General features: G+C 38.4%; 1 protein-coding gene across 1 annotated transcript; it reads right to left on the bottom strand.

Annotated features, from left to right (window-relative positions):
- Positions 1-12726: 12726 nt before the first annotated feature.
- On the bottom strand, positions 12727-18048 carry LOC101842428 (H/ACA ribonucleoprotein complex subunit 1-like). The gene is made up of 4 exons (XM_040743692.1): positions 17962-18048; positions 16690-16716; positions 13471-13776; positions 12727-12816 (listed from the first exon to the last, which is right to left on the bottom strand). The coding sequence occupies exons 1-4, from the start codon at positions 18038-18040 to the stop codon at positions 12788-12790; spliced, it is 441 nt and encodes a 146-aa protein (XP_040599626.1). The 5' UTR covers positions 18041-18048; the 3' UTR covers positions 12727-12787.
- Positions 18049-19675: the final 1627 nt, after the last annotated feature.

The following is a 19675-nucleotide window of genomic DNA, read 5'->3' as shown; positions in this document are numbered from 1 at the left end:
GATTATACATCAGTGGATGAAAAACATTCTAGAAGTAGGTTAGTAAGTTTTACGTAGAAACTTTCTTTTTAAAAAGTTCCTATGACTGAACATTGAAGCAAAATTTTCCACAAGGAACACCTATAACTTTGCTTCTGGATATAACTTCTAGACTGTACCAGGCAAAGATTATAAAGATATGATGACAGGATACAACCTTCAATACTAAAAGTAGAATCAGTTATACTAAACCTGGGTACATACCTGAAGACTATGTCAGCATGTACAGAGATACTTACATTGCCATGTTTATTGCAACACTATTCATAATAGCTAAGACATGGAACAAAACTATATATCCATCAACCAATGGATCAATAAAGAAAATGTATATATATGTAATGGAGTTTTATTTAGACATAAAGAAGAATGAAGTATATCATTAGCAAGAACATAAATAGAATTGTAGTTTACTGTGATAACTGAAATAAGCCAGACCTGGAAAAACAAAAACTGGGTGTTTTCACTTAAACAGAGAATATAGACTTAAATGGATGGATGGGTGGATATTGATATAGTATAAAAATATAAAATGGACTTCTAAGGATCTTATAAAAGTCTAAAGGAGCAGGGAAGACATGGGAGAGCATAACTGCGGTAAAAAATAAAGACAAATATTGCATGCCCCCTCATACATGGAACCAAGATTCAAAAGTGTGTGTGTGTGTATGTGTGTGTGTGTGTGTGTGTGTATGTGTGTGTGTGTGTGTGTGTGTGTGTGTAATAGGACTACTCAGAGAAGGAAAAGGACTAACAGGAGCAGCAGGAGGGGAATGACAGGGAAGTACAATGGTAAACAGTAATGATACATGCAAAGTACCATGATGTACACAGGTAGCAATATCATACAGAAACCCATAATTTTGTATGCCTACTTTTTAAAAAAGTACAATAAAAAAAGAGAAACATAACTGATGAGAGAAAAGGAAAGAAAATGCAAGGCCAGGAAAGGAAGTAAAGGAAACAAGAGAAAAAGGGGAATGGTGAGAAGTGAAAAGAAACAAGAAGTGGAATAAATGTGGCCTAGGATGAGGGGTTGAGCTATAGAGACCCCAGTGTGGTGAGGCATGTCTGCAACTCCAACACTTGATAGTCTGAGAGGGGTGATAGAAGGGGAATTTATGGCCAGTCTGGGATACATAGACAGACCCTATTTCAAAGAATGAGAGACCTCAAGGTTGAGGTGCATAAATGTTGCAGGGGAGAAAGAGAGGAGGGAAATTCTGTAATTATAGTAAAATACCAGGCAATTAAAAAATTGAAAACAATGGAACAGGAAAATGGCAAGACAAGAAGGGGCTTGATTAACAAGTCTGGCAACCTGAGTTCATCCTTGCTAGGATAAAGTTGTGTTAATTGTTGAAAACTGTGTAGAGATAAACAAAAACCTTGAATAGTAGATTTGCCCAGCTTCTTTTACTGTAGCAATGATGAGTTTTCAAGCTTTCTCTGTAAGAGTTCAGTGAATGGGTGACACATAGCAAAGCTGAATTCCTTTCTGGTTCTGTTCCTCACATGCTCAATAGAAAGCCATTCATACCTTGAACGGCTGGTTATCAGACACAGTTGTAGGTGCTGGAAATACATATGAAATATGATAAATCCCATGATCTTCTGTCAGGTACAGTCATGGAAAATACAATGGAATACAAATAATAGTCAAATATACATATTTACAAACCATAATTATGCAACTGAGAGTAACTAAAGATGAGGAATAATTTTATTATCAACCTGATTAGGCTTGGAATCAACCGACTGGCATACCTGGGTGGTTTTTCCTCGAACTCATTAAGCATGGAAGACTCTCCTCCAGAGTGAGAAATACTTTCTGGTAGCAGCAAGAAACAGATCTGAGATTGCTAGTGAGTTATTCTGCTGCTGCTTCTACCACAATCCTTTGCTGACACTGTAACCTAGATTTTTTTCAATCCTTCCAAAGTCAGATTGAAGAAGAGAAAATTCTTATGTATCCTGGAGCCCTTCAATACCAGATTGAAACTCCTGAGGCATCCGCCCTCCTAGATTGAGAAGATACTGTGTCCCCTGTCTCTCAGTGTGCCAGAGATATCATATAAACCAAAGTAATAAAACATGTTTGTACTATATTTGCATTCTATCAGTTCTATCTCTCTAACAATTCAGACTGAGGTGTCAGAAGTGGGGGTCACTGCTATGATAAACCTGGCCACGTGATTCTTAAGTCTTGCAAAAGAAGTATGGAAAAATTTATACTTTGAACTGTAAAAGCATTCAACTACAGTAAACAATGCTTAAAGGATCGTTGGAGTGGAGGTTTGGAAAATAAAAGTGTTGGAAGAAACACAGACAGTGGAGGTTTGTCTTATGGTATCCTAGAGGAGAAAATGGGTTGTATAGGCACTAGGTCAGTGAGAAACTATAATACTTAGTCCAGATATAATGACAAAAGACCTAGACTCTTCAGGAATAGACTGATTTCCAGAGTGGCTGTACAAGTTTGCACTCCCACCAGCAATGGAGGAGTGTTCCTCTTTCTCTGCATCCTCTTCAGCATAGACTGTCATGGGTGTTTTTGATTTTAACCATTCTGTCCAGTGTAAGAGTTGTTTTGAGTTGCATTTTCCTGATAGCTAAGGATGTTGAACACTTTCTTAAGTGCCGTTTAGCCATTTTAGATTCCTCTATTGAGAATTCTCTGTTTAGTTGTGCACCCACTTTTCAATTGGATTGTTTGGTGTTTTGGTGGCTAACTTCTTGAGTTCATTGTATATTTTGGAAATAAGGCCTCTGTCAGATGTGGGGTTGGAGAAGATCTTTTCCCATTCTGTCAGCTGCCATTTTGTTTTGGTGACTGTATCCTTTGCCTTACAGAAGCTTCTCAGTTTCAGGAGGTCCCATTTATTAATTGTCTATCACAATGTCTGTGCTACTGGTGTTATGTTCAAGAAGCAGTCTCCTGTACCAATTCACTCAAGGGTACTTCCCACTTTCTCTTCTAAGAGGGTCAATGTGGCTGGATTTATGTTGAGGTCTTTGATCCATTTGGATTTAAGTTTTGTTCATGGCGATAGATATAATCTATCTGCAGTCTTCTTCATGTTCACATTCACTAATGCCAGCAGCATTTGTTGAAGATGCCTTCTTTTTTCATTGTATAACTTTAGCTTCTTTGTCAAAATAAAGTGTTCATAGGTGTGTGGGTTAATATTAGGGTTTTTTGTGCCAATACCAAGCATTTTTCAGGCCCTATAATAGAGCTTGAAGTCAGAGATGGTGATGCCTCCAGAAGTTCCTTTCTTGCATAAGGTTGTTGTGGCTACCCTGGGTTTTTTGTTTTTCCATATAAAGTTGAATATAGTTCTTTCAAGACCTGTGAAGAATTGTGTTGGGATTTTGATGGGGACTGCAATGAATCTGTAAATTGCTTATGGCAAGATTGACATTTTTACTATGTTGATCCTACCTATCCAAAAGCATGGGAGATTATTCCATTTTCTGGTATCTCCTTTAATTTCTTTCTTTAAGGACTCAAAGTTATTACTGTATAGGTCTTTCACTTGTTTGGTTAGTGTTACTCAAAGATATTTTATGCTCTTTGTGGCTATTGCAAAGGGTGATGTTTCTTTGATTTCTTTCTCAGCTCATTTATCATCTGTATACAGTAGGGCTACTGATTTTTTTAGTTAATATCTTATCCTGCCACATTGCTGAAGGTATTTATCAGCTATAGGAGTTCTCTAGTAGAGTTTTTTGGGATCACTTGTGTAAACTATCATATCATCTGTAAATAGTGAAAGTTTCGTTTCTTCCTTTCCAATTTGTATCCCCTTGATATCCTTTTGTCCTCTAGCTAAGACTTCAAGTACAATATTGAAGAGATATGGAGAGAGTGGGCAGCCTTGTCTTGTTCCAGATTGTAGAGGAATTGTGTTGAGTTTCTCTCCATTTAGCTTGATGTTGGCTGTTGGTATGCTGTATATTGTTTTTACCATGTTTAAGGATGTTCCTGTTATTCTTGATCTCTCCAAGACTTTTACCATGGAGGGGTGTTGGATTTTGTCAAAGGCTTTTTCAGCATCTAGTGAGATGATCATGTGGTTTTCTTTTTCAGTTTGTTTATATGGTGGACTATGTTGAATCATACCTGCATCTCTGGGATGAAGCCTACTTGATCATGGTGGATGATTTTTCTGATGTGTTCCTGTATTCGATTTGCAAGTATTTTGTTGAGTATTTTTGCATCAACATTCATGAGGGAGATTGGTCTACAGCTCTCTTTTTTGTTGTGTCTTTGTGGGACTTGGGTACCAAGATAACTGTAGCCTCGTAAAAAAAAAAAAAAGTTTGGTAATGCCCCTTCTGCTTCTGTTGTGTGGAAATCTTTGAGGAGTAATGGTATTAGCTCTTCTTTAAATTACTGGTAGAATTCTGCACTGATACCATCTGGCCCAAGGCCTTTTTTGGTGGGAGACTTTTGATGACTGCTTCTATTTCATTAGAGGTTATAGGTCCATTTAAATTGATTGTTTTTGATTTAATTTTGGTAAGTGATATCTATGCAAAAAAATTGTCCATTTCCTTTAGATTTTCAAATTTGGGGGAGCACAGGTTTTCCAAGTGTGACCTGATGGTTCTCTAGATTTCCTTAGTGTCCATTGTTATGTCACCCTTTTCATTTCTGATTTTGTTAGTTTGCATGTACATACTCTGTCATTTGTAAGTTTGGATAAAGGTTTGTCTATATTGTTAATTTTCTCAAAGAACCAACTGTTTGTTTCATTGATTCTTTGCAATGTATTCCTGGTTTCTACTTTATTGATTTCAGTCATAAATTTAATTACTTCCTGGTGTCTACTCCTCCTGGGTGAATTTGCTTCTTTTTTTCTAGAGCTTTCAATTGTGCTACAATTCACTAGTGTGACTATTCTCCAGTTTTTTCATGTGGGTAATTAGTGCTATGAACTTTTCTCTCAGCACCTCTTTCAAAACGTCCCATAAGTTTGAATATGTTGTGTCTTCATTCTCATTGAATTCCAGGAAATCTTTAATTTCTTTATTTCTTCCTTGACCCAAGGATGGTGCAATTGCACATTGCTCAATTTGCATTCGTTTGTAGGGTTTCTTCTATTTGTGTTGTTGAATTCTAATTTTAAAGCATGTTGGTGTGATAAGACACAGGTGGTTATTCCAATTTTTTTTGTATCTGTGGAGGTTTGCTATGTTTCCGATTATGTGGTTGATTTTAGAGAAGGTTCCATGTGGAGCTCAGAAGAAGGAATATTATTTTGTGTTTGGACGGAATGTTCTATGGATGTCTGTTAAACCCAGTTGGGTCATAACTTCTGTTAGTTCTTTTGTTTCTTTGTTAAGTTTCTGTCTGGAGTTCCTACCTGGTGGTAAGAGCCGAGTGATGAAGTCTCCTACTACCAATGTATGAGATTTTATGTGTGATTTTAGCTTTAGTAATGTTTCTTTTATGAAAGTGGGTGCCTTTGTGTTTGGGGTGTGGACATTCAGAATTGAGACTTCATCTTGATGGACTTCTCCTGTGATGAATGTGAAATGTCCTTCTTCGTGCCTTTTGATTGATTTTAATTTGAAGTCTAATTTGTTAGATATTAGGTTTGCTACACCTGCTTGTTTCTTGGGTCCTCTTGATTGGAAAATCTTTTCCCAACCCTTTACTCTGAGGTAGCATCTGTCTTTGACGTTGAGATGTGTTTCTTGTATGCAGCAGAAGGATAGATTCTGCCTTCATATCCTTTCTATTGGCCTGTGTCTTTTTATAGACAAATTGATACTGTTGGCATTGAGGGACATTAATGACCATTGATTGTTGATCCTTGTGTGTTTTGTATTTATTGGTAGTGGTGTTATTGTGTGTGGATTCCCTCCCCCCCCCTTTTTTTTTCTTTTGGTGTTTGGTAAAATGGGATTATCTATTGCCTATGCTTTTGTGAGTGTGGTTATCTTCATTGGGTTGTAGTTTTCTTTCCAGTACTTTCTGTAGGGTTGGACTTGTCGATATGTATTGTTTAAATATGGTTTTGTCATGTAATATCTTGTTTTCTCCATCTACAGTAATTGAAAGCTTTGCTGGGTACAGTAGTCTGCGCTGGCATCCTTGTTCCCTTAGAATTTGTAGGACATCTGTCCAGAACCTTCTGGCTTTCGTAGTTTCTATTGAGAAGTCAGTTGTAATTCGGATAGGTCTGCCTTTATATGTTATTTGGCCTTTTTCTTTACCTGCTCTTATTATTTTCTCTTTATTCTGTAGGTTTGATGTTTTGATTATTTTGTGGTGAGGGGACTTCTTTTTCTTGCCCAGTCTATTTGGTATTCTGTAAGCTTCTTGCACTTTCATAGGCATATTCTTCTTTAAGTTAGGGATGTTTTCTTCTATGATTTTGTTGAATATGTTTTCTGTACCTTTGAGCTGTATTTCTTCACCTTCTTCTATATCTATTATTCTTAGGTTTGCCCTCTTCAGGGTGTCCCATATTTCCTGGATATTTTGTGTTAGGGATTTGTTGTACATGAGATTTTCTTTATTTGATGACTATATATCCTCTAATGAGTCTTCAACACTTGAGATTCTCTCTTAAATCTCTTGTATTCTATTGCTTATACTTACATCTATAGTTCCTGATAATTTACCCAGATTTTCTATTTCCAGCATCCCCTCGTTCTGTGTTTTTTATTGTTTTTATTTCAGTTTTCAAGCCTTCAACTGTTTGAATTGTTTCCTTCACTTGTTTGTTTGGTTTTTTTTTTCTTGACTCTCCTTAGATTCTTTAAGAGATTTGTTTATTTCTTGAAATTTTTGGCTTGTTTTTTTTTCTTCTATCTCTTTAAGGGATTTTCTCATTTCCTCTTTGAGAGTCTCTATCATCTTCATAAAATAATTTTTAAGGACTGTCTCTTCTGCTTCATCTGTATTGTGCTTTTCAGGTCTTGCTGGTGTGGAGCCTCTATATTCTGGTGGAATCATATTGGTCTTTCTATTGCTGAGTGTGTTCTTATTCTGTCGTCTTCCCATCCCTTCTTCGAATGGGTACAGGTGGGTCTCTCTGTCTCCACCTTGTCTCCCTGTGGCATATGTGAGCCAAGACTTCAGCATCTGCAATTCTAGATGGTCTGGCTTCTCCTGATACTCTCCACACTCATGCAGAGCTCAGTGGGCAGAGGGGCTGCCAAGACTGGGATATAACAGTAATCTCCTTCTTCCTGCCTGAAGCAGCAGTGGATGTGGGAGGAGCCAATTGTGGGGTGTGGCCGGACTCAATTCCTTCCTGTCTGGGCAGGTCCACTCGATGCCAGGAGCAGGCCCAGGAAGATGGAGGAAGAGGGTGATGGGCAGGGGTTGGATTCCGAGGAGGACCCAAGCTCACCTGAAGCAGGGCACAGCAGGTGTGGGGAGAGCCGAGGGTGGGGTATGACAGGACTCACGTCCTTCCTGTCTGTATAATTGCCTTATTTATGTCATTCTTTTTTGTGGCAGAATATTCCTTTACACTGTGTGAAGACATGTCACTGTGATTGGTTTGATAAAAAGCCAATAGCTAGGCAGAATTTGGAGGGCAGAGAGAACACTGAGAAGAAAGAGGCAGAACCACCAATCAGATGCAGAGCAAATAGAATGAGCACTATGAGGATGAGGTAATAAAGTCATGATTTAAAAAAAGATATGGGTTGGATTAAGATATAAGAGCTAGTTAGAAACATGCCTGTGATATCTGCTGAGCTTTCATAATAAGTCTACATGTCATGACTTGAGAGCTGTCTGGCAGGACAGAGAAAAATCCATTTACACTTTGTTGAGAGTACATTTGTACATGTATGTATACACATACAGTAAACGGATCTTTTTCTTTCTTTCTTTACCAGTGATTGCAGTAATCTGTGTTGTCAAATTTAATTTTTGAGATACTAAGCACTTCTCAAGGGACTCAGCCATTTATTCTGGGGAAGGGAGACTGTGTTCTTGGCTGTACATTGGACAGTTATGTCATGTTAGGCATAATCATGACCGTGTTATTGTCTTTGCTTGGAAATTAAGCATAGCATTGAGTTGGATATCAAGTTGACAAGGAGTTGATTTGTGGTTAATCCTGATTGCAAATATGATTGGATATGGAATCAACTCAAAGAGATACCTGGAGTAGAAAGCAGGGGCTAGAAGGATAGAATCCTAGAAGGATTAATTGAAAAGGTGTGTTGGTTTGAATAAGAATGACCCCATATATTCATATATTTAAATGCTTAGGCAGTGGCACTATTTCAAAGGATTAGGAGATATGACCTTGTTGGAGAAACTGTGTCACTGAGTGAGAGTTTTGAGGTTTAAAAAGCCCAAGCCAGGGACTATGGAGAAGGTTTAGCAGTTAAGAGCACTGATTACTCTTCTAGAGATCGTGAGTTCAATACATGGTGGCTCATAGCTACCTATAACAGGATCCAATGCCCTCTTCTGGCATGCAGGTGTATATGCAGATAGAGCACTCATATACATAAAATACATACACAAATAAAGAAGCCCAAGCCAGGCCAAGTGACTCTCTTCTTCCTGTTGCCTGCAGATCCAGATGTAGAACTCTCAGCTCCATCTCCAGCAGCATGTCTGTCTGTATGTATGCTTTAGGCCATGTTCATAATGAACTAAAAATCTGAAACTGTAAGCTACCACCATTAAATGCTTCCCCTTATAAGAGTTGCCATGGCCATGGTGTCTCTTCACTGACTAAAGCAGAGAGCTGGCACCTTCCCCAGAATAGGCTGTACCTTCCTCTAGCAGCCCAAATAGAAAAATGTCTGAGTAAAAGGCACGGTTGCCTTTGCCCATCAGCCTTTGCTCTCTGCTAAGAAGTTCATCTTCTCTTGCTGCCACCATCCTTCAGTGATACAACAAGCCAGTTTATTTGGCCTTCCACGATAAACTCAAGACTAGGAGCCCTTTGGGAATCCTCCAGACTTCTAAACCATGCTGTAACTGTAAAGGAATCTAAACTCACAGACTGAGCAGCTACGGGGTTCTACGCCTCTGCAATGTTCAGATGGCAGTTGTTGAACTATCCAGCCTTTATCATGGAAGCCAAACTAACAAATTCCCTTAGTGCTACATATTCTTTCTAATCGCTCATTCTTCTAGAGAACACTGGCTAACACAGAATAAAAATTCAAATATAATTAGTATGAAATGCTCTGGAGAAATCGCATCAGGAAAAAAATTTGTAACAGAGTAAGTACAAAGGCCTTAGGAGGCAATACTTGAGATGTAATATTTTCTAAGTATGTTTTCCCTAATACTTTAGGCTCCTCAAATAGTTTTATTTGAAGTTGTCTACTCCCCACCCACCATGTGGCTGCATAGAAGCTTTCCCTCTTCTCCATGTCCTTCCTCTAGGCAGCTGCAGAGATTCACAATTTTCCTGTCCTACAATTCTTATTTTAAACTCTAATAAGATTGGCCTCACACTTCTTCTGAGTCCTTTCTTAAATTACTTTATTAACAAGACTAAGATCTTTGATAAAGGACCCATTTCCCCAGTAACACTGGCACCAACATTTTCAGTAACAGATATATGCATGTATTTGGCTTCTTCCCAAAATAGTTCTTGTCTAGCAAGAACTATCCTTAGGCAGACATGGTCTCTCTCTCTCTCTCTCTCTCTCTCTCTCTCTCTCTCTCTCTCTCTCTCTCTCTAATCTACCACATTTTTCTTTCATAAGACAAAACATATATAGATAACCATCTGTGAGTTCCATTCTAGGCTAGTCATTACTGTGGGTATGAAGTAATTCTACCTCAGATCAGGAAAGTAATTTATCAGTTAGAATGATAAAAGTTAAGCTTCTAGAACTAAATATGTGCAGATCAATGTACTCTTCATTCTCTATTGTAAGATTTATTTTAATTTTTATTTATGTATATATGTATGTTTGTATATACACATATGAGTCCAGGTGCCCATGGGAAACAGAAGAAGGATTTTGATCCATTAGAACTATAGTTAAAGGTAGTTGAAAGCCACCTGACATGGTTACTGGAAACCAAACTTGGGTCCTCTGCAAGAGCAGTAGGCACTTAGAACCTCTCAGACATCTCTTCAAGCCAAGAATTTTAGCCATTTTGAAAAAAATCCCCCAGCATCCACTGGGGATGAAAAGCATTGATATTGCTTGTAGGAACTCAGTAGACAATGGTACCTGGACACCACCATGACAGCTATAAGACAGAGAAAGAAAGAAAGAAAGAAAGAAAGAAAGAAAGAAAGAAAGAAAGAAAGAAAGAAAGAAAGAGACAGAGGGAGGGAGGGAGGGAGGGAGGGAGGGAGGGAGGGAGGGAGGAAGGGAGAAAGGAAGAGAGAGAGAGAGAGAGAGAGAGAGAGAGAGAGAGAGAGAGAGAGAGAGAGAGAGAAAGGAAGGAAGGAAGGAAGGAAGGAAGGAAGGAAGGAAGGAAGGAAGGAAGAAAGGAAGAAAGGAAGGAAGGAAGGAAGGAAGGAAGGAAGGAAGGAAGGAAGGAAGGAAGGAAGGAAGGAAAGAAAGAAAGATAGGTGTTTTAGCCATGTGTGGTGGGACTCACCTGTAACCTCAACACTTGAAAGACAGAGGCAGGGAGCTCAGGGGCTCAAGGTCACCCTTTGCCATACATATATCAAAATCAGACCTACCTGGACTGTGTAAGACCCTGTCACAGAAAGAATGTGTTATTAAAGCTCAAAGCAGGCAAGACAAGGGCTGGTGACTGGGCTGGGAGGGTATATGCTCACAGAGAGCTCCCATGCGGTATGGGCTGTGGAGGAGGAGAAATTGGAAAGGATTCCACAGAAAACTCTACACACACATCCTGGTGTTTCAGTGAGGGATAGAGACATGGTCCAGAAACGGAAGTCAGTTTCAAACTAGGAAAGATACTGTAAAGAGCAAATTGAACTGGAGTTTGTTGTTCATTGTATTGACAATGAGAAGATTTTTTTGGAAAGAGTGGTGTGATCAGACATTGCTTCGCCAGCATTTCAAGCTAGCATATGAACCCATCCACATAGTAAATGTGTGCTTACAGAGGAATAGCATCTCCTGATTAAGAAATTTGTTTTAATGTGAGCAAACTGCAAGTTTCTCTGGGGGACTAAAAGACACCTTGATGTGAAAGATTTAAAAAATGGGACCTAGAACTTTTAGTAGAAGAAAGAATTGGAACTCTGATGAACTTTAATCAACCAAGGTCAGTAGCTGAGATCTTTGCAAAGCAAAGAAAGGTGTGACACGATGGGTTTATTTGTGAATGTCCTGCTTATTCTCTCACCTTGTATGACATAAGGCAGTGTTGCTTGTATATGACCTTCACTGTGCAGACTTCACAGTCCAACTAGGTAGCAATTCACTGCATAGGAAATTAGTGTCCATTACTTTTTATGTCCAAGGTTATAAAGTTATTGGATTCCCTACTTTTTCCTAGGCTTTAGATAAAGGTTTTCATGGAAAATTGGGAAATATCAGGGTAAATGATCCGAGCATTCCTGCAACATATGAAGGCAACTTATGTCCTTTCATCCGCTCCTAAGACAGTTTCAAAGGCTCCTACCCTCAACTCCAGTTTATATGTTATATGCATTTTGCATACTGCAATTCCCCCAAGGCTACCTTCAGTGTCAACAGATGACTTTAGAAGTTGATCAGCAGAAAGGGGAAAAAACAAACAGCCAGGTATGTAGGCTGCTCTGATCAGATTCCAAATCGCCTTAACTTCTTCATTAACATTAATGCTGAAAGCAAAATACTGAGAAACTTTGGGGAAACCATTGGAGTCTTCAATTTTATCTTCTGCTTTCTGGGATTCCCTCATTTCACATGTCTGCAGTCAGGAAAGCGAAGATCTAGGTGGAGCACAGTCCCTACAATGACTGTATTGAGCCCACCAGTTGCTAGAGGCTTGCCTATAATCAGTTCTCCTCTCTCCCTCTCCCTCTCCCTCTCCCTCTCCCTCTCCCTCTCCCTCTCCCTCCCTCTCCCTCTCCCTCTCTCTCTCTCCTCTCTCTCTCTCTCTCTCTCTCTCTCTCTCTCTCTCTCTCTCTCTCTCTCCATCATTCATCCTTCTTCCCTGTCTCCTTCGCTCCTCTCAGAAGCTTGAGAGGTAGAATGATAAATATATATGCATATATGCATATACATGTTTCTTCTATGTTTATTTGTGAAAAACATCTGGTAAGTGAATTTCCTCTTGCAACTTTTTCTAAGCTTCTGTAACCAAGTTCCCCAAACTGGAATGGGGAAGAGGATGCTCCACCCACACAAATGGTGTTGCATGTTTTCTGTTATAGTTCTGGGTGTTAAAATTGCAAAATGTAAATAGGGCTCATTCTCTCTGAAAGACTTGGAAAGACTCTGCTGTGGGCTTCCCCCCACCCTTACTTCTGGTACTCCTGAGCATTCTCTTAAATCCAAGATACACAGAAATGTGACAAAATAACACTTGGGCATTGAAATACTGTCAGAGAAGCTCACAAAGTAAGTTTCTGTTTAAACTAAGAAAAACTTTGTGTATTGATAATTTAGTCACTGATTACAAGAATATTGCCCTTTCCTTTTAAGCACACATTAAGCATCAACAAATTACTAACATCTAAGTATCTGTGAAACTCCAGAGTACAGATCAGGTTTCTCTATGGAGAACTATATCCTAGAAGAAAAACAGGAGCCAAGGTATTCATGCTGATGATTTTATTGATGCTCTGAACTTGGGGGAAGGAAGGGGCAAGTGGTTTGTTTACTCTTCTGAAAGTTCTCCACCATTCTCTGAAACGAAGAAAAGCACTTTAGTGGTCAGACGGTCCTAAACATAGCAGGTGCCTGATACCTTCACCACCCAGAAGTCTCACTAAAATATTTTATATCGCTCAACATTGTGGCCTGTGCCTGCTACTCTAACACTCAGGATGCTAAGGTGTGAATACCACTCAATATGAGACCAGCTTGGTCTGCATAGGGAATTGCAGACCAGCCTGGGCTACAAAGTGAAGTTCTGTCTCAAAACAAACAACTGCATTAAGAGAGAGAGAGCAGAAAAAGGAAGTGACCAGGAGAAGGGGCAGAGAAGGAAGAAGAAAGAGGAGAGATATTAACAGATAGAGAAAGAGAACTTAAAGACACATTAAACTAATCTATGAGGGAAATTCTGACAGGGCAGAAGGGACACTTCCTGCTGCCAGAAGGAAGAGGGCCTTTCTATGTGTGTATGTGAGTGAGGCAGGGAGAACTATGGCAAGAACATATCTCGGAAAGAATGTTAGAGAAAAAGAGAAGATGTAAAACTCAGATAAATGAGACAAATAGGGGAGTTTAAAGAGAAATTTACTACATGAGAGAGTGTAACTAGTCCTAAGGAATCATTGGAGACCACCTTTTGCTGGTTCTCCTTGCACTGGTCACCAGGACTGCTGTCATACTGACCCTTCTGGTTTCTCTTGCCACCTTTTCCACGTTGTGTTTTCTGGCCACCTTTTGCATTCTGGCCTTTCCCTCCTTTCTGGCCACCGCGGCCACGGCCTCCTTGGCCACTGCTTTCCTGTTGATTTCCACTCTGACGGTCCTGACCTCTCGAGCCCTCACCACCAGAGCCTCGATTGCCACCTCTGCCTTTCCCTTTGTTGCTCTTCTCACTCCCTTTGATGAGGTTCTCAGCCATCTTGCCGTGCTGACTTATTTGTTCTTTAACAAGGCTCTTCATTTCCTTTAGCCCTGCATGGAAATTATTAACTTTTTGGGGAGAGAGAACACATATCCAGAAAAGATCAAAATCAGAGAAAGGATCACCATGAACTTAACAAGATAATCACAGAATCTATGATTGACTTGATTTAGTGAGAAACTGTTTTACTGGGTCAGATGGCATTAGGTAGTGAGCAGGTCCAATACCTAGAAGAAACGGGTCAGAGAGATCTTGCCTAAGAGTGCACAATTACTTAATCAGGAACATTTTGCTTCTCTGTTCCAATTTATACACCTGCCATTATTATTTAGTGCCATCAATTCAGAACTTAAACTTGGCATGTTACATATGAAATCACCCATATTTCATCATATTTCTTGATGCCTGAGAGAAATCATAACATATAGTGGTTGTTACACAACCAGTCTGTTGCTTAAAAGATGACTAGAAAATCAATGTGCCATTCATAATTCCTTTCACACCCTGATGCTAACTCACATTTTCGGCTCTTCCTGTTACTTCAACTATATGGCTTTTTAACCTTCCAAGACTAATGAATATATGTACAGGCTATAATGCAAACATAGATTTAGCTGTGGGTTATGCCATCTCTTATATGAGATCTTTCTTTTCCTCCTATGCTGTGAGATATATAATTTTCTGTGCCCACTTTCTGAACAGTGATCCTCATTGTGCCCAAGCTTCCCCATCTATTAGGTTCTAGGTACCTCAAGAATAGCAGCCATGCCCCTTTTTCTGTTGCACCCTCAGTGATGACAAAAGGGACATGCCTTGGTGATTGTAGATGTGACTTTTTAGTGAATTAGTATTAGAGGTAATAATATAAGTAATCAAAATGTTTCTTTCAGGAAATGATAAATATGTGTGTGACCATAAGGGCAGCCAAGGCAACGAAAGAAAGGCAAAGGAAAACAGTAACCTCATATTGAACATCACAAAGGTGGTTCCAAAGCAAACATTGCTTTTCCTCTTCTTTTTCTTTGTCTTTCTCGTTTTGTTGATATTATTGTTAATTTTGCTTTTTTTCATTTTTTTAACCTTTTGCAAAATTACAATGTGAAACTAAAAACTAAATAGAATAATGGATAGATGAAAACTTTTAAACTTAAGCATAAGTTTTTTAACCTAAAAAGCTAGACAGATTTTATGCTAGGTCAGTTGTTTTATAGGTTTCCCCAGCATGGTCTTGACCCCTTTGCTCATCAGTCCTCCCTTTCTACAACTGAATTCCAGGAGTTCAGCTCATGGACTCCAGACTGACAGCTGGGGAACCAGCATAAGACTGAACCAGGCCCCCTGAACGTGGATGTCAGTTGGGGGGCCTGGACAGTCTATAGGGTCTCTGGCAGTGGAGCCAGTATTTATCCCTAGTACACGAGTGTGCTTTGGGAGCCCATTTCCTATGGAGGGATACACAGGGGAGGACCTAGATCCTGCCCCAAATGATGTAACAGTCTTTGATGATCCCCCAATGGGAGGTCTCAGTCTCCCTGAGGAGTGGATGGGGCACTGGAATGGGTGGATGGTGGGGGATGGGAGAATGGAAGGGAGAGGGAACTGGGATTGGTATGTAAGATTGGTTTTAATTTAAATAAAAAGCAATAAAAAATAAATAAAATATAATGATGGCAAAAAATTATACTAGACCAATAATCCAGAAGTTACTAGACATAATTCAAAATAATTCTCAATAACTTATTTGAAGTTGAAATATCTCACCTGATCCATGGGAATCTTCTTCCTGGGATTCTGTAAAGGAAGAACAGGACATGCGGGCGTGCACACACACACACACACAAGAATGAAATTTAAAATGTAATTACGAGTAGAGAGATTAACAAGTCAGGAAGCATTCTTAAGACAAATGCCTATGTGAGAGCTTGCTTGTTGCCATGGGGTTGAAACCAGAGTCTCCAATGATAGGCAAGTGCTCTACCATTGACCCGAATCTCCTTTACTTTTCACTTAAAAAAAGAGTCCTGCTGAATTTTCTGGGCTAGACTTGAACTCACTATGTAGCCCAGTTAGACATTAGACCTATAAACGGCCCTCTCCCATCTCCTCAGTAAGGAATAAAAGCCTGTGCCATCAGGTTCAGCTCTAAGAACTTTTTTTTAAACAACAAACTTGTTCATTATTTCATTTTATCTGATTCTACCATTTCTTTACTTGGATGCTTACTGATTGAATACCCATAATATGTAAGTAAATTACCTAATATAGTCACTATTCAAATGAGTTATATGTTGTGCTATCCAGTGTTACGTCAACTTGATACAAGCTAGAGTCATATGAGAGGAAAGAACCACAGTTGAAAATATGCCTCCATAAGATCCAGCTATAAGCAGGCAGGCAGGCCCGCAGGGCATTTTCTTACTTAGTGATTGATGGGGTAGGGGCCATCCCATTATGAGTAAGTACACCGCTGGACATGGTGGCATGTGGTGTATAAGAAAGCAGGCTGAGCAAGCCTTAAAGAGAAAGCAGGTAAATCATGGTCCTCCTTGGCCTCCTCATTGCCTCATGTTCCTAAGTTCTTGCCCTACAAGCATTTCTGGCCTAATTTCCGTCTCTGATGGACTGTTATCTAGAAACATAAAAGAGATAAACCCTTTCCTCTCCACATGGCTTTTGGTCAATGTATTTTATCACAGCAATGGAAACTAAGACATATATCAATGGCATCAAAACCCTTGTAAATGGAAGAGATTTGTGCTACTTCACTGCTAGCCACAGTCTGTAGGAGTTCTTAGAGAAAACCCTTTGCAGATGAACTGTGTGTGTGTTCTGCTGATTGAGGACTACTAAAACATTGAGGGAGCTCCCACTCTCTTGCCTTTTGAGACTTCCTAAACCATTTTTAGAACTTCTAAATGGCAAAAATCCAAGTATGACACATTCTAAAGGAAAAAGAAGCATACCCTTAAATAGAGACTTACGTTGCCCTTGAAGAGAATTTTCATCATCTAGAATTTTAAAGGAAAAATATGATAAATTAAAGATTTGCATTAATAGATTCCAAGTGTGCACTTATATAAGTCATGAAAATACAGATATAAAAAGAAAATGCCTAAGAGACTGCCAGGGAAATTAAGATATATATTATACACAAAACGCATGTATATGTGGTTTCAATACAATGAACGGTCATTTCCAAAGCAGAACCGTAGTCTCCATCAGGGACTGAAATTAAGAGGAAATCAAGCAACCAGTTGAATTCCTCCCTTTACAGTGCATCGCATGCTTACTGTTATGATTTCCTGAACAGATGCCACTTGAGAATCGAACCATCCATGGCCATGTGACTCACTTTGTATTAGCAAGACTTTACTACCCACGAAGCTTTTTCCCAGAAGACAAGCTTTTCAAACAATGATTGATTATTTCAGGAAATTATCCAAAACCCTTTTAATCAAACACAAGTCTGTTCAACTCTCTGAAGCCATAATTGTTTGTTATCCATGACTCCTTTCATAGATCCTCCATCATATCACAAATTATATATTTTATCCAATCTTAACAAAGACTTCATTTCAACAAGTGAACCTCAGAGCTGTTTTTGTTTTGTTTTGTTTTAATATCCAAAATTTGCCTCTTGATTTTACCCAGGAATTAAATTAAAGTGACACTTTCTTTCATCACATTAACAAGAACTCACTTTTATTCACCAATAGATTGTTTTGATGGTATCATGAGATACCTAAATTTTGCTAAACTTTTAATATACATTTTCACTCAAAGTTGCTCAGATTTCGGTAAACAATTTTTCTAATTGAACCCTTGCATTTTACTGAACTGCAATGCTTTGAATGGGAAGCAAGTGAACTTGGGAAGCAGTAGAACCAAATAATGAAACTTTCATTAAACATGAAGATTCAATAAAATTCTTAATATTTCTAAATGTTTGGGTGTTTGTTGGAAAGAAGACAAAATATCCAGGTAAATTACAACATTTTCACCATATTCACACAGATAGTGAGTGTGTAAAATCTATGTATGTTCAAATAGTAAACTTTATAATGTAAAGATGCTGTCTTAGGATATACACCCAGATTTTCAGACATGTATCTTTACCAACAGTGAAAAATGATACAAAAACTAATGTTGCCTTCCCTTTTGTTGGCCTATTCTCTGGGTATTAAATAATTTCTTATAAGAAGCAGCCCAACTGTACTTTTTTTCCATGAATTTCAGCCCCATTTCCCTCTTACCTTCATCAGCCCTCTGAGCTGAGGTCAGAGTCAGCAGGGCCATGGAGAGCAGAACCAGAAGCAACTTGGAGGCAGCCATGGTGTCTTTTTTCCTTGATGCTACACGAACTTCAGCACAGCCTTTATAAGACCCAAAGAAACAATGGCACCTTGAAGACCATGGGTTGGGCACTTCGCACCCATATCTAATTTGGTACCTGAACCTCAGCCAGACTATCTGGATTAGATTAAAGAACAGGTTGTGTTCTTCAAAGGAAACCAATAATTTCTTCAAGTTCCTTTAAACAATGGCTTATTCTCCTCATTTATTAATTCTAAGTGTTACTAATTGTCTTCCATGTTTAATATTCCACCTGTGCTTCTCTGTTTTGTTATAGGATCCAATACTGCCCTGACTTTCCACAGCGTCAGTGACTTCAAGATAGTTTCCTATAGAATGAGCCAAGAGAATTACAAGGAAAACATATTCTAAAAGCAAAACAAAAACACAATTACAAAAAGAAAACATGGGTCAAGAAAACCTAGGATACGTTTTCTTCCTTGGCTTAGAAAAAAATCAAGAATAGTTGCCAATAAGAGCAAACTCAATGAGTAAAGATTTCAAAGACAATATTTAATCAGAGTTGAGATCATGAATTTAATGTATTATCAAATCTTAACACAAAATAATCAGAATACTAACTGGATTGGAAAACAACTTCCTGTAAGGGTCATGAGTGAACTGAAGGTATTCAACTTGGAAAGAGAAGGTTACAAATAGGTACACCTATCATCCTTAGTGATATAGAACAAAGAACAATCTTGTGTGATTCCTTGTGGAAGGTGCAACTATCAATTAACAAAAGGAGGACATTTTTCTAGCTATGTAAAAATAATTCCACATAATTATTGCAATTGTCTTACACAATTTTAATCATTTTAAAAGTATCTTAATATTTTTAAATGTCTTGGAAGAGTATAAATAAATTTATTAAAATCAATGATACTTCAAATAATGAATATGAATTCTCCATTACAAAGACCTATGACCAGTTTCATGCATAGACCCACCTGATTGGTATCTTTATTGTTTATCTGACCATTATGACCTTCTTCCCTCTCAAGAATATATGCTCTCTCTTTGACATTTTCTCCTAAGAAAGAAGACATAGCTTCTCCATGATATCTGTAATATATATGCTTAAATATACAGTTTAATCTTTTTTCTTTTTTAGAATACATCATATTTTTTCTTTCATTTTACTTCTAAAGTGAATTTTTACTCCTATTCTTTTTTCATGTTTACATTCTACATAAAGCACTCAATAGATGATAGAACAATAAATAGACTGATCACAGAGATGAATTGGGTAGACAGATGATAGGTATAACTGGATAAGAAATGGAAATAGATAGATGATAGATAGGTAGGTAGATAGATATTGTAGATTATAAGCTGATAAGTAGGTAGGTGGGTAAATACATTATAATACATAAAATACACTTAATGTGCAACAAGATTTGCTCTGTTTATTGTGTGCAGGTACTATCTCACTTGGTCTTTACATGTTTAGCTTTTAAAATATTTAATGTATTTAATCTTATATATAAAGGAACTGGTTTGCATCTGTATTTACTCTTCAAATTTTTGTTCTTGAGAGTCGCAAGATGCCTCAGGGAATTAAAAGCCTCTCAGTCCCAGTGGTTGTGAGCTACCTGGTGTGGGAAACTAAAC

This window comes from Mesocricetus auratus, unplaced genomic scaffold (assembly GCF_017639785.1).
Source record: "Mesocricetus auratus isolate SY011 unplaced genomic scaffold, BCM_Maur_2.0 Super-Scaffold_100001, whole genome shotgun sequence".
In the NCBI taxonomy this organism is placed as follows: Eukaryota; Metazoa; Chordata; class Mammalia; order Rodentia; family Cricetidae; genus Mesocricetus; species Mesocricetus auratus.
Note: the sequence above shows the minus strand (reverse complement) of the source record. Positions and strands in the feature narration are given on the sequence as shown.